Here is a 15942-nt window from a genome sequence, read left to right on the forward strand (position 1 = left end):
AGCTTTAAAGTTTTCTCTGTATGACTAGTTGTGTATAGTGAAAATTGGAAAATAATTACAGTTTCTTTATTCAACCTCTTAAAATAAATGTTAATAAAACATTACGCCCAGAATACAAACAAAGTCCTCATGTAAAAAATGAAAGCATTCAGAGCCAAATAAAAGGTGTGCAGATTTAGATTAATGTTGCTTTAGATCATAAATGCCATACTATAAATATGTTATAGTGGAAAGGCCGGTAATCATAGAGTGGGTGTGTGGTGGGCATCTTTTAAATATGGAGAAAACGGTTCACACTTTTAGACAATCATCCCATTCACTTGTTTGTGTAATTTATTGTTCACACAAAAGTAATACAAATCATTTAGAGAGTTAAAGGGGGCATCTGAAGATAGCCTAATAATAAAATATTTGACTCTTAAGATGAAATAATTTGTTCAGAATTGTTTGGTCTGCTGCTCTGTAGACAATTTCAACTGATATGATCTGCAGTAGTATGTATTACTATACTAGGAGTAGCAATTACATTATGTTCGGTGCCAACTAAGAGGGAGTTCAAAATGTCCCAGTCTACTGGGGGAACTGGAAAATAATTATCATTTTTACATAAGGTGGGTTGATCAAATTCACCTGTTCAGGTTTTCTCTGATATTTTTGTTGTGGTTGAGATTTTGTTTGTTTCTGTCTTTAATGTTTTTATGTTTAATTATTATAATGGGGTTTGAAATACAAACATAGACCCAAAACCCTTTTTTTTCCTCTGTACAAAATTATGTATATTAGACACAAAAATGGACAGGTTGACACCTGCTAAGCACATTTTTAATCAAAACTAGATGGAGAATCCGTAGTTATTTGTGACAGGCTCACTAAAAATGATTTAGGCTACCTTAAAGATTGAACACATTTAGTTTATCGGGAGGAGGGGCAGCTTATTCAAACCAATTAGCACACTGACAGAGAGGGATGAGTTCCCTGACCTCTCTACCCCTGTAGCCATAAACAGAACAAATATAATGAAGAAGGAGTGAAGAAAACAAGGGAATGAGTCAGAGCCGATTGTATTTAAACTTCCATCGTTCCCTTAAAGTCTATAGTGCTATATATTTAGCTGTACTGTGAATCAAGTACTGTGAATTCTAATCCATAGAATAAGCTACATAACGGTTTCTTGCATGACTGGAGACTCACTAGAAAGTTATTGAATGTCAGAAGGCTAAGTGTAATTCATGCAGATCTAATTTATTTCTTAACTTTTAATCTGTAAAGTGTGCTAAATTGAAGCTAAATGAACAGAGATCTGTCTATTGGTACTGTGAGGATATTTTGAGTGTTCTGTCACTTCATCAGAGCTCTGTTGCTGAACCGCACTCTGTCACACCTATGATGACATTTTGATCAATTGAGAGCCATTAAAATACACCACAATGATGTGATTTACCTCTGCCACAGTGTCCTAGATTGACAGATTTTAGCAGCGCTCCATTAGACTATTGACAAACTCCAGCAACTGATCAATTCATTTAAATGTTTGAATATTGACTGCGTCCCAGCTGAAATTAACTGATGGGAGGTGGCACTACCAGCATTACCACATACAGATACATTTGCTAAGTGCTTAAAATAAGTCTGATGTGTAATTGATTTTTTCTAATCTGCATAACAATTCCTTAAAGTAACAGAAAAAGCTTTCAAACTCTTAAAATCTGTTTAATCAACATGTTTCAAACTAAACATCTAGATTCAGATCCACTGGTCCAACCTGAACTCACAATCTGCAGCTGTCTATTTTCTCTGTATATTTCTGCTGCTCTGTGTGGATGAAGGTGAAACAGAGATTCTGTTTCGAAAGAATAAGAAATAACTGTTTTTAGAGTATCAAATCCTAAGAACCAGTTAAATTCTGCATCAATACATCGGGATGTAAAGATAACATAAGTAGTTTGGAGTATTTAAAGTGAAGACCTATATGCTAAGTATTGTATTCTGAACAAAAGTGTTCGACTATACCTGACAGCTATCCCGACAGTTTTTCCGCTATAACATGCCTGGAATCTTTAAAGCAGAAATGTTATTCAGTTGATTATACGTCAAAACACTTTGTGGACCAACATAAAACTTGGTATTCTGTTTATAAATGTAATGAAAGTGGTAGAACTGTTAAACCATTTAGATTTTTCTAAGCTGCCCATTCACTGCTCTCGCTTTTCACCACTTGGCTATTCTTTTCCCCCTCAAGATTTAAAGATTCAAAGGCTTTAATGTCATATGAATAGAATATATCTTTATTGTCATCATACAAAGTATAACTTTATTCAACCCTTTTAAAAAACAGTAGCTACAGTGTAGTTAGGACAATGAAAACCCTAAGTCTCGAGCTCCTCCAACAATGCAACATAGGACATAAAACAATAAGACACATTTTGAACAAATGAAAATGAAACAGAATAAAATAGTGCAGCTAATGTTGCAAGACCAATGTACAAGTAATGCAGATGAAGTAAACTATATACTTGTCAGAAAAATGATATAAAATGAATAAGCTAAATAATGCAGAGAATGTTGTAAGTGAAGTAAATGCAGTATCCCCTCAGTAACCTTTAGTGTTAATGGGTAAATTGAGCCATAACAAGACATTACCAGAGTGCTAATGGTGTTGGGTGATATCCTCACAGCGGAAAGCATGGCTAAAGACATGCTATCATGAGCATTAAACCTCATCCCCAAAGTACCAATTAAATTCAGTGTTAAATGTCATTTCAGACAGCAAAATATGGCTAACAGTGGACTGAAAGACGATGTGTTTTTTAACACACTGTACAGTTGGAGTTCTGCAGAAAGCGGGAAAAGAGAGAGCAAACAGTCAACGCACGGAGATCTTCAAAGCACTTGATGGCTCTGAATATCCTCATAAGTGGCCAGATAATGCATGGTGGAGAGGCACAGTGAGATAGCAGGGTGAAAGTAATGATGTCTTGTTGTGGCTGATAAGGTGTATTTATCTCTTATCTCCCATGTCTATGCACAATAGGGCCCTTGTATGGGTGATAGTAAAACACAGTGCTGTTAGATGGAAGGACCCATTAAATGGTCATAAAACTGACACTGGACTGGATTCTGTTGAAAGGAAGCTTTTGTTTCCAGTGTGGAAGAAATAAACAGGAGAGCTGGGAAAGAGATTGGAGAGTCGCAAGGTTGGAATTCCCCAATTTAGATGTGAAGCAGACTCTGAACCCTTTGCGGTTTTATTTGTTCTGTGGTTTATCAAATGTTTCCACTTTATTAAGCTGCTTTTTATCCACTTAAATCGTATACGAAGAATGCAGGGAGCTATTGAGATCAGATCAACTGTAATTGCATTAACGGGCCGAAGAGATACCTTTCAGTCGGATGCATTTATTTAGATATCTGGAACATATAATTATTTATTTATTTGTTTATTATTGTGTTTTTGAATCTTCTTGTGGACATATCATCCTTATATGAGAAGTTTTATGTTATACACTTTCATCTATAATCAGGTTTATCCATACATCTATGAAAGTTAACAGGCTGTTTTTCAAATTAACTGTACTGATTGTCTTGTCTTATATTGTCATGAAAAGTGATACATTATGTTTCAAACAACTAACTGAAATCCTCTTCTTAACAGTAGTACAGTTGCTACTTGAGCAGCACATGTTGGAATAAGGGATTCACAGATTGATGTTGTTTTACTTAACAATCCTATATCTATCTAATGTTTAGGGAGTGAAGACTTTGACACATTTTTTAATACTGATCTTTAAACTGACCTTTTAAAACAACCTCCTAGAAGCCTTTTCTGATCTGACGCCTCTCGCAGCAGGAAGTAATACATTATTTGCTTTTTTCACACACTGAAACAAGTGATTATCGTGACGACAATCTCAGCAAGCCAGCTTTAGACCAGCATAGGCCTTTCTTGTACATCACAACCCTGTTATTATGCTGCAATAACACAATGTAGCAAGAACTGGAAGAGCATGAAATCCTTCATTTCTGTGTTGCTTCATGCTTTATTCAAGAAGGTTACGCCTGCTGCTATAACTTTTGAAATATCCTATAATCTACTTTTGCTGTGTGTTGTGATTCATTCATAAGTAAAACTAGACTCAAAGAAACAGCAGCTCCTTTTAAAATAAGCTCAGGGTTCTTTTCAACATATTGGAGTAACGGACAGAAACTCTAAGGTTTCTAATTCAGCATAACATATTTTGGCTTCCCTTAATTAAGTTGGAATGTTATAATGGGAATGCTTGTAGTCCAGCTTGCTGTTGGCCATGCTTTTTCAACTACTTTGACTCATTTTTCCTTAAAGTCACTGCATTTTATACAGGATTATTATATAATCTTATAGGAAAATAAGTGATGGTGAGGAAGAGCGGGTTGAGAAAATCACGAGTGGGTAACATTAGTTAAAGTTATTAAACAAAAGTTACTTTTACACTTAAACACACGTTTTTTCTAGCTCAATAATTGAAGAATACTGTTGCTTTGGTTGTAAACATCAGGGAGTCAGCAAACAACTCCATTTACTTTCCAGAAAGTGCTGATAAACACCTGATAAGAGGAGTGGGAAGAGGCCAAACTAGCAAAGACAGACAGAAGGAGATTCACATCCAGTGGACTGGATGTCATATGGCAAAGCTCAATATTGGTTAATAAATGATGTGGAGAGGGTAAGGAGGCTGAGAAGAGAAGTAAAACTCCAATAAATAACCTTTATCTGCTTAATGAGACAACATTAATTTTAGTCTCAAGGTCTGGCGGAAAGCGAGTAGATTTATTGTCTGCCTGCAACATTGTGGGAATTAGTCTAATTACCAGGGGTACAGAGAGATGATTTTCACTGCACAGAAAGACCATTGTGCACCCGAATCATTTATCACAGCCGAAGTCAGGCATTGTGCTCCAGCCCTGGTGGGAAAACTAGTGCTGATGGACAGTGTCCCTGAACGCCACATGTCACAACAAAGAGCAGACACAGGAATGTGGTCATATGAAGCCAGTTGAATCGAGATAAATCAACACATTTTACAGTAAATGTGGCTTTCATGGTCCAGTGCATGGTGTTGACATGTTTTCATATGATTCATGTTATCAGACTGACAATCTGTAGAAGCTCCTGAACTTTTTTTTTAGTCCCATTGTGTGAAGGGTCTTTAGGTTAAATAAACCAGCGAGGATCAGTGACCCATTGGGAGTCAACAATGTGCTGACACACAGAGGGCACATGGATTCGTTTTAGGACAGAGAAGGCTGTCTCAGAGCTGTGGTAATGATTGAAAAATATGCCTGTAATTGCTGATAAGCTCTTTAATGTTTCAGTAAACTCCTGTTGGCCGCTTAGTTTACTGACGCATAACTTGTCGATAAGCTCTGGCTTTGTAGTGTAACGTCAAGGGCTGGCGGTCTCTTTGAACACATTGTCTTCTCACGGTGTGAAGGGTGTGCGCCTCATTTTGAGAGTTCTGCAAAGGGTTCAAAAGGGTATGTGTTTGTGAAGACATTTGTGAAAGGAGGGAAAGGAAGTAGTGAGAGTTTTGGTGAAACAGATCAGAGTCAGTGTTACTTTCAGACAGTCACATAATCCATCATGTTGTTGTCTTTGACTCAGGTGTGAGCATCATGCAAACTGCTGAAGTTGCAGTCAGCTGCATTGTGGCTGACCCTGACCTCTGAAAGGTTTTTCAAAAATGTATCAATATAGGATTGCATTAATATCTCTGTTATTTAGCTTCAGGTGATACATAAAAGATAGACAAAACAATACATTTGCTTTAAAACCTGAGACAGGTAACTTGAATTTATGAGTTTACATTTCGAAGGGTTGCTATATTCTCAACTTAAATGTTGTCCGCTTATAAACAAAGTTAGTCAACTAGAAACTAATTGTACTTTGCAAAAGGGTGAGATAAATGTTTGATTTGGGCTCTTGGCAAATTTCCTCCAGGGCAAGTCTGGATACCTACCAGGTTAAGATCCCCATGACCCCTGGTTGAACTGTATGTCAGGTGAGTTGCAATTTGATTAATTGAAAATAAGGGATTTGCAACACTGAAGGTCAGTATCAATCAGGTTCTGCATTAGGCCCATTGTAATTTGGCACAGTCTTGAAGAGGGGCACTGTTTAAAATCAAATCTCAAGACCATAATTAATTGTATTTGTTTTATGCTAAACCAGAATTGCTGCAGGGGCCCACATATTAATTCGGAACTATGATGTAAACCAAACGTCTTGGGACATTTAGTTTGTTTTCTTTGCTGTTTTGGTATACAGCGATAATGGGCCTATGGTGGCTTTTATAGGCATGGCACCATTTGCTCTTGTCAAGGAGAGCGACGTTGTGCACAACACTGCTCAGTTTCAGGCACCCATTCAATTTAATTTGTCCGCCTCTGTCAACAGGCCCGGGTGACGGATTTACCCGTGGCCTGACTATTTAAATTACTTTCAAATCATAAAAGCAAGGAGCACGAGGGGGAGAGGTTGAGAGAAACAGGCAGAAAGCAGCACTGATTTCCCAGGAGCAAATTACCTCTATATCAGCGCGGGAGACAGGCGGTAATCTCAGAGAGAGAGAGAGAGAGCGAAGGGCGAGAGACAAAGAGGGTAAGAAGGGGCTGGAGAGAGAGACCGCTCCAATTTCCTGGAGGTCAAATACACGCGCACGACGCACGTGCACCAGCCAATTACATATCGTGAGTGCAGGTCTTATAAAGATTCTGCAATGTATTTTATTCATACCTTCAGACTGGATTTCAATTTCCGGAGACACACTATTTAGAGCTGTTTTGTTGTGGAGGCTGGAGCTGCAGTTTGATTAGACTGTAACATTGTGACGTCTGCACTGCTGTTTGTTAGTGAGGCTGTTTGAAGTGGTGCAGCACCGATGAAGCCACTTGGAAACTGATGAAACTCCTTGAACAGAAACGAATACTCCTTCTCCTAATAGTGCTGCACCTGACAATCATTTGTGTTATTAATTAATATGATTATTTTACGATTAATCATTCGGGCCCTACAATCTCAGTATATTAAACATGGCTCACCGTCGGTTTCAGAGCTAAGGTCACTTTCAAATGTTTTGTTTTGACTGAACAATAATCCAATAAAACACAATTCAAATGTAACATTTTTACATTGAAATGCTGAATTTGTGCCAATTTTCCTTCAAGCAATGTCAATTTGCAAATTGAATGACTTGCTTCATCTCCATTGACTAATCCAACTCAAGTATAGGAGAAGTCATGCAAATGAAGATGTACAGGGCCTACACGACAATGAGGTCATGTGCTCTAAACGGTGCACATGTGTAGGCTACAGTGTTTTTATACTATTTGATTACTTTTAGGTCAAATCTCAGTAAATAATGAAAAGGCCTAAATAAGCCATCTAGTATTCAGGCTCCAAAACCAAATTTGGAAATTCTAGAAAATGTACTAACTCTAAATGATTAACAATTAAAGGCTTTATTAGGTGGGGGAAGCCCAAGCACTTTTAAATGCAATAATTTGAATCATTCTGAGCATCATGATGTTCCTGTTTGCATCAACATTCTGAATACAAAACAGTTGCATTAAATGTCTCTAGAAGCCTATCAAAATTCAAATGTTCCAACAGATTAAGCCCAATTAAAAGTTTGTTATCATATTTGCATAATGTTCAAATACTGCTTACTGCACATATTCTTATTTCATATTTCATATTTTATATTTTATAACTCATTGCATTCCATTTCGCTATAAATTACTGCTTTATTTTATTGCTATTTACCTATATTTTATTACAGTGTCCTTAAAGATTTTTTGTTTTATATTAGATTTCTTGTTTTATATGGAGATTCTTTGTTTTATATTTGATGTATGCACCATGACATCACGTCAAATTCCTCGTATGTGTGACCTGGCAATAAACCCGTTTCTGATTCTGATTCTGACATGGTTGAATTTTTTCAGTGACAGAACAGTGAATTAGACCACATTCAGCTGACAGGCATAAAACCATGTTGAAAAGAATAAGTGAGACTCCACTTCCCCTTCCGCTTTTCAGGTCTTAAAATGGCATTAGTTCACCTTAAGCAGAGGACCAATTAACTTATAGCCTTTTCTGCCAAGTCATTACACTTTTATATGGTTTGTGTGCAATTCCTGATCGTAAACCTTAATGGCATTGGTATGGCCTGAGTATGAGAATGAAGAAAGCCATTAATATAAATGTTTTAAATACTGGAATGGACACAATGCTTGATTTTTGTAACGTCACACAACCAGAGTTAAGCAGAAACATCCAGCATGCTGAAAAACAGCCAATATTTGTTGCCAAGGTGTGGAGGATGTTTGCAGCACTAATAATTAGTTTACTATAATTCTTTGTTTATGGCAAGGTAGCTAGGAGCATCTGGCAGTAAAATAGATACTGAAAATACAATCTGCTAATCTTCTAATGTACCTCCGCGCTTTGATGCAGTTGAAGGTGTTTGCAGGCGGGACAAGGGTTGGACATTACCTCACTCTGAATGCTTTCTGGGGGGAGAAACGAGCGAGTAATTAGCTGATTAGAGGCCCGTCACAGCAGCCAGCCTCCAGCCAATCCCAGCGCACACCGGCCTGCAGGGGGGGGGGAGAGGCACAGCTCATGCAGGGAGACGCATGCCTCTTCTTGAAGTTAGTGTTAAACACCAGGACGGACGCAATGTTGCAGAGTGACATGTGCAGGTGCAATTTAGCGTCATAGATGGAGGAATGCACACGCAAATGTCATTAATTTAGTCATAAGATAAGATCATGCTTTAATGCTTACTTTTGATAATTAGACTGTAACTTGTTTTGACTTGCCTAAACTTTTTTTGAGAATATAAAGAGAACGTATGAGTTTGTGACGCACGGCACAGGGTTAGGGTTAGGGTAGTTGGCATTTTTTAAAGACTGCTCTCCTCCTAAGTGAAGTTGTGATGGAGAAATCCAAAAACTTCCGAATTGACGCCCTGCTCGCTGATGAGACCCACCGGGTGAGCCGAGACCTCTCCCCGGGTCTGAGCAGCGACAGCCCGGCAGGCAGCCCGGTGTCCTGCCGCCGCGCGGACACGCCTTCTCCGCGGGCCGCACAACTTCAAGGACTACTTCACAAACCGGGTCTCCTTAATCTCCCGCATCCAGGACTGGCTTCCATCCCCGGCATGTACCCTGCCCCCATGTACCCTTTATCCGCATTGGGTGGCCATCACCCCGCGTTCGCATACACCGGTTTCACACAGACCTACCCGGACCACCTGAAGATGGCTGCCATGGCGGGCTCTCTGCCCCTGGAGCACTGGATCCGCGCCGGGATCATGATGCCAAGGCTGCCAGATTACAGCAGTAAGTATAGCCTATAATCAATTTAAAATGTCAAAAATATCCACACTTAAAAAGTCAAGGGATAAGCTAATTGAGGGAAATAACAGTCCAGTTGTGAAAAGTTTCATTTTCTAAATCACAGACAGACCCAAATCAATCATGCACCGCTTTCCGTTATCAGGTTTTACAGTTTTTAATCACATGGCTTCACCTCTGAAGAACCGCCAAGATGCTGAAACGAATTTAACAGAAATACTGTCAATGAAAATGAGTAAATTGTTGACTAAGCGTGATTCATGTTCCGTTTAAATTATTCATCCTGATATGATCGTAACTCAACTGTTGTTGTAGTTAAAATAAAAGGCCTAATTAATAATTATGTATTAATCCTTTGTTTTTTTGCTGGCCTATTTATTGTTTATGGTGTTTTCGTTGTCACATTAATCAATTAAGTAGACCTTAATTATCACGTATTATCAAGTCTACTGCAAATTATCTCTCTTTAAGATTCAAAAGGATTTAAATAAAGAAAATATTATAATGTCTAAGATCATACAAAAACATGCAGTTTCAGCGTTTGACTTCCTTTTTTCAAACTGATAATTGCCTGTCCTAAATTAATTTAGCTTACACTAATACTTTATTTTTGTTAGTCGTACTCTGTATTATTTTTTATTTTACTCAATAAACGAGATCTTCATATATTTAGTGGTAATAACAGCCCCACCTTCTCCTGTAGGCTACATAAGCTCTACTCTGGTCTGTGTTTACTGCTTATCTTTATGTCACGTTTAAATGTTGGCCCATTTATTTCTCTATAAACGCCAACCCGATGAAAATGGTCTTTGTGTGACGAAGAAACTATAAACAAACACCTAAAACGTTTTGTAGTTCATCAATAAAATCCTAAAAGCCTTCATTGAATTTTCATTAAGTTAATGGCATGCCTGTGTTTTTATGGCCTCTGCGCCCGCTTCTGCCGTGTCCCCCGTCAACAATAAACCGGAGTAAAGCTATTATAGTTAATGATGGCGAGAGAGTGCGGGCATATGTGTGTTGCTCCCACCCACAAAATATATTGAACTTCCTATGTCCTTGGTATTAAATAAAAAAGACAGACAGCAGTTGCTTGCAACATATTTAAGACTTGAAGCTTCTAAAGGGCAGATATTTCAAAATAAGTTTGATTTGATTTGTCAAAACAATCGTATTTAGACATTGTGTGTTAAACATACAACTCACTGAAATAACCAGGAATCTCTGATGTCAAATAAGAAAAAAAAAAGTGGAAATCATTATTAAATGTAACCATCCCACTCACATGCCCCACACTGATGCCTTTGCTCTTCCTCCTCCAGCCGGCCCTCAGGCAGGTCTCCTGGGGAAGTGCCGGAGACCCCGCACCGCTTTCACCAGTCAGCAGCTGCTGGAGCTGGAGAACCAGTTCAAGCTCAACAAATACCTGTCCAGGCCCAAACGCTTTGAAGTGGCCACCTCACTCATGCTGACTGAAACACAGGTACGAAACACCAGACTAAACTTCACCAGAAACCAGGTTATTTTTAAAGGTGATTTACAATCCTAAGAAACAGAAATGAGGAGCGAACTGAACGTGTTTTACTGAACATCAGACAGTCTGCTACAGGACAGCAGCAGCACACTCCATCAGGATAACTGGATCTTAAATCACTTCAATAATTAAAGGCAGGCACATTTTTTTTAAACCATGAATGTCATCCTGAAAAACAACATCACTGACACCTTAAAAACAAGCCATGGGTTCCCTCAAAACAAATAACAAGCAATTCAACATTGCACAAAGTGTAGGCATCTATATACTGTAGTTAAGTGTATTTGTGAAATGTCAAATTAAATATACCTCTATCATAGCAAAAGGGATACATTGACAGATGTTGAAATGACATTCTGCAAAAGTGTCACCTTACAGTATGTACAGATTTAAAAAAGAGGAGTTGATTAGAAAAAAAGGACAAATAGTCATGCAGATGTGCATGACTGAATGTCTCCACTTTATGATGTCCAAAGTGAGTTTATCTTCACAAAGAGCTGAAAAAATACATTAGGGTATTTTGTTTCCTCTGCATTTTATATGTAAGATTTAAATAATATTATATTTTAAGCACTTATTTTATTGTTGGATGACACAAATTAAGGGAGATGAAAGATACAGAGGGGAGTTTCTTATGCATTGTGGAAGTTCCACAGTAGAGAATTAGTCTTTGCTCTTTAGTTTCAGTGGGAAAATAAAAGGTACAAATATGCTCCATATATTTTTCTTTACTTGATTTTTCTCAGAAAGCTTTACATCAGTGCAGCTATGGACAAAACGTGAACAGGAAGGGTCCCACTCAAGACTCAAAAACAGAGAGAAGATATCATACAAATCAAAATAAACTGGCAGTTTTAAAAAAAATAAGTAATTGTTGTTCTAGAGCTGCAAATAAGATATATATTCAGACAAACTCTGGATGAAATATCCTAAGTATTACCATGTTGTAAACATTTATTTTACTCTGTTGTCCCTCCCCAGGTCAAGATCTGGTTCCAAAATCGCAGGATGAAGTGGAAACGCAGCCGTAAGGCGAAGGAGCAGGCTGCTCCGTCCGACGCACAGAGACTACGCAACGGGAAAAAAACAGCCATGGACAAATCAAATGAGAGCAGGCGAGCTTTGGATCAGGACGACAGAGGGATGGATCTTGATATGGAGGATGTAGAAGAGGAGGAAGAGGAGGAGGACGAGGAGGAGGAGGAGGAAGAAGAAGAAGAGGAGGAAAGCCAGCATGGTTTTCCTGTTGGGAAGCCACGATCAACAGACTTCTTGCAGCGCACCACTGATGTTAGCTACAATCCCCACAGCCCTTTCTCTGATGAGGAGCTGGAGGGGGTGTCAGTAGGAGGCGACAGGAAGATCGGGGCGGGACTGTGAACAGACATGAAGGAAACAGGTTTCACTGAAGAGACATTTCACTGGGACATATCTCTGTTTCTGCAAGAGACAATTTCCAAATACACACAAATGACACAAATACACTGTATAAACTGAATAAAATCATCTTTGAGTACTGTACATGTCATACTGTAGCATGCCGGAAAAAAAGGTGCTTGTTTCCTTCCTTCCATGTAGCTGTTTCTAGGCCATCACCTTGTCAATTTGTCAATTTGCTCCATCCACTGAAAGCTGGAGCTCAGCCCAGTGAACACACATGACCACATGAATGAAGGATGCAAATTGAACTTAGGTGCGTTCAGACAGCGGGCGAATGTACAGCCTCCACTGCATCATGAAGACAAAAAAAAGAAGTTAAACATACTGTGTCACTGAGGAAACAACTCAAGATCAGAAACATCCGCTGCTCCAGATGTTTTTGGGGACAAATACTTGGCTGACTATCTTCTGTATTACATTTAGTTTTGTGCATTTTATGTGAAAATATTGATGGGTTTTTCTGTCCTTGATGGTGTTTCTGAATTTGTTCTTGTCACTGACATGTAAAAGTAATTTATTTGAATGGTTGAAAAGATGAATCATCCGTGTATCTGAAACGTGTTTGTGGTGTAACTGTGAAATAAAAAAATGAAAAGGAATGTATTATTGATCAATGTTCCCATGTATGTCCAGTCAAATGTAAATACAAGGGAATTAAAAACAGTAAAGTGATATCAATATCTTAATAATGGGAACAGCTGAAACATTAAAGACATTAGGTCAATGGCAACTCTCCCCAAGGGCAAAGTTGGATGACACTTTTTAAATGCGTCTAATGTAAGATGTTGAAGAAAATATATTCTACACAGATGCGTTTTGAGCTGAATTCTAACATTTCTGAGGCATGTGGTGCAGTGGGTTGCACGTTGGTGTTTGAATCAGGGGGTCACAGGTTCAAACCCCACTGCAGTCAGCATGTCGTTGTGTCCCTGGGCAAGACACTTCACCCCAAAGTGCTCCTGTGGGGATTGCCCACAGTATTGAGTAAGTCGCTTTGGATTAAAGCGTCTAACAAGTGACATGTCATGTAATTTCAATTGTTTAGCAGGTATAATATAAGTGTCAACTTCTGCTAAAGTAAGAAAAAGATGATCAACAAAGACATTAGGATTGGGGTTCATAAAGGCCAAAGCTTCAAAGGGGTAGCGGGCCTTCTTGATTTAAAGGGGCATAAGACAACCTAACATTTGTTTTCAATATTGTATATGTTATTGTGAAGAAAACTAAATACATTATTAATTTAGGTATCAAATCTCAAAGAAATACCATAAAGGTCTCCTTAAATCTCACCTGCAGAACATGTGTCCATGTTCTTATTGACATGCAACATACTAGAGGAAAGGTTATCTCTTCTGTTCACATCTCTTTCAACTGCTTCCTATTTGTTGCCTCTGGTAGCAAAAGTCATTCCCAGTTCACCGTCTTATTTATTACCAAGGCTCTCAGATATTAATTACTCGAAGGAGTTTACTGATAGCCAAATAATTAAGTTAATGAAGAGGAAGTAAAGCAATCAAAAGCCTGATGGTGATGTCACACAGGCCCATTTTAATTTCCAAGAGCAACAGCATGATGAGTGTGTGTAACTGCGGCGGGGCGTTTTAATGGCCACCCTTGTAAGGGTGGTGATTAAAGAGCAGATTGGAGGACATGCAGTATGGTGTCATTTAGCCCCTTTTCAGACCACAGTCACATGTTTATATAGTGATTAAATGCACTCTTAACTAGCTGGACACACACACACACACACACACACACACACACACACACACACACACACACACACACACACACACACACACACACACACACACACACACACCCCTCTTGTGGAAAAAAATAAACAATGCTCTACAGTGATTGGAAGTGCCTTTACACACTGATGGGAATTTTAGTGAAGACTTAACAGTCAGAAGCTTGTGTTTTCTGACAAACACTGACAACAAATCTCTGTTTTATCATGTGCAATATTGGTTTTCAGAAAGGTTTTTGTGCAGTTTATGGGAAGGTTAATGCAAATATATTTGTGTATCCCCAAATCACACAAATTAGTCTTAGCATATATTTATTGAGACACACATTTTGATATATGTGATATGGTTACACACCATATGGTAACATTTGTGACCCTTAAGATTCTATGATATAAGGGGATAAATTCTAGGAAAAAGACCAGTTGCAACCGTACATTGTCAGGTGTTATCTGCTAAGTATGGAGTCACAGTTGGTGACCGGTTGGTTAAATAACTCTCAAAATGTGGGTCCCTGAACCATGAGGGTCCAATAATTGGTAACAGCCATCAGAGTAAAGCATGCAAAAAATATCATTTTGCCAAAGCCTGTGTCTTTTTATTAAATGTTTCACTGTCTATCAAATCACTCAGCTCACCCCTGAGATGTCAAACACATTTACCAGAAACTCCCTTTTTTTGCATGTGATTTTAAACATATTTTCAGTGGCAGTGCATTTGCCTGAAAATGAAATTCACAGGCTTGAAACAAATGAAGATAGGAACCTCAGGTAGTGCATCAGAAACAATGGTAAATTAAGAAATATTTATAAATGCTCTGGAGCTATTTGCAGTTTACTATATCTACACAGGAATTTAAGTGACTTCAGAGCTTGAACCATGCCTGGGAAAAGCCTGAGATGTAGCAGCAACAAAAAAAACATGTTCAATTCATAAAATCAACACTTCCCTCTTTCAAAGTCATTTAAGTTAAACATGTAACTGGAAACTTCCAGTTACATGTTTAACTTAAATTACTTTGAAAGAGTTTTCGTTGAACTTTTTTAGAATTGATTTAATAGCGTGAGTAGAATACATAACAAGCTTGCATTCTGAACCTCCATCAAGTACAGTTTTTAATTTGGCTGATGAAAAATCATGGGAATCAATAGGCGCTCATTTAGTTGTGTGACTTGTCAGCTGCATGACAAATGTCATCTGGCCTGTTTTATGACACACGCCCTTCTGACACAGTACAAAAAATCACAGCTAATTGATAAGGCAGTGCAGCAATATATGGAGGTCATTGATTACGTTTATCTCCTAATTTAATCGGAAAACACCAGCCATGTTGATTAAAAATTCCCTGCGTAAATTACAGTTGATAATGCAGTCAGTTTTCTCAAGAGCCAGCCCAACTAAAGTGCTGACGGCCTTCCTGCCTCTTTCCTTTTTACCCGATAATGCATGTGAAGCTTGTGTCTTTCTATTAAAATGTTTCACTGTCTATTGAATCACTCAGCTCGCCCCTGAGATGTCAAACACACAGCGTTTACCAGAAACTCCCATTTTCATAGTTAGACAAATAAATGGAGATCTTTTTTGCTTTGTTGGATCATAAATCAAGGAGCCCTTAAACATATTTACACCCTGTAGTTTAATCAATCAGCAAAATGTCGGCCTCATTACGTAAATATGAACAGATTGCGCGATCTTTTAACGTAATCACACGTATTGGTGCAGGTTTCCCGGGCCCTGTCCTGTCACTTAACTAATGGCCGAGTAAAGGAGTGAGTGACGGGGCCCAATAAATTCACATCTGTCCGACTTAAAACGCTGTTC

General features: G+C 38.4%; 1 protein-coding gene across 1 annotated transcript; it reads left to right on the top strand.

Moving 5' to 3' along the window:
* Nucleotides 1–8708: 8708 nt before the first annotated feature.
* mnx2b (motor neuron and pancreas homeobox 2b) lies at nt 8709–12973 on the top strand. Its single transcript, XM_034221309.1, has 3 exons — nt 8709–9381; nt 10719–10879; nt 11912–12973. Exons 1-3 carry the CDS (start codon nt 8976–8978, stop codon nt 12308–12310), a joined length of 966 nt encoding a protein of 321 aa, XP_034077200.1. The 5' UTR covers nt 8709–8975; the 3' UTR covers nt 12311–12973.
* The last annotated feature ends 2969 nt before the right edge of the window (nt 12974–15942 follow it).

Source organism: Gymnodraco acuticeps, unplaced genomic scaffold (assembly GCF_902827175.1).
Source record: "Gymnodraco acuticeps unplaced genomic scaffold, fGymAcu1.1, whole genome shotgun sequence".
NCBI lineage: Eukaryota > Metazoa > Chordata > Actinopteri > Perciformes > Bathydraconidae > Gymnodraco > Gymnodraco acuticeps.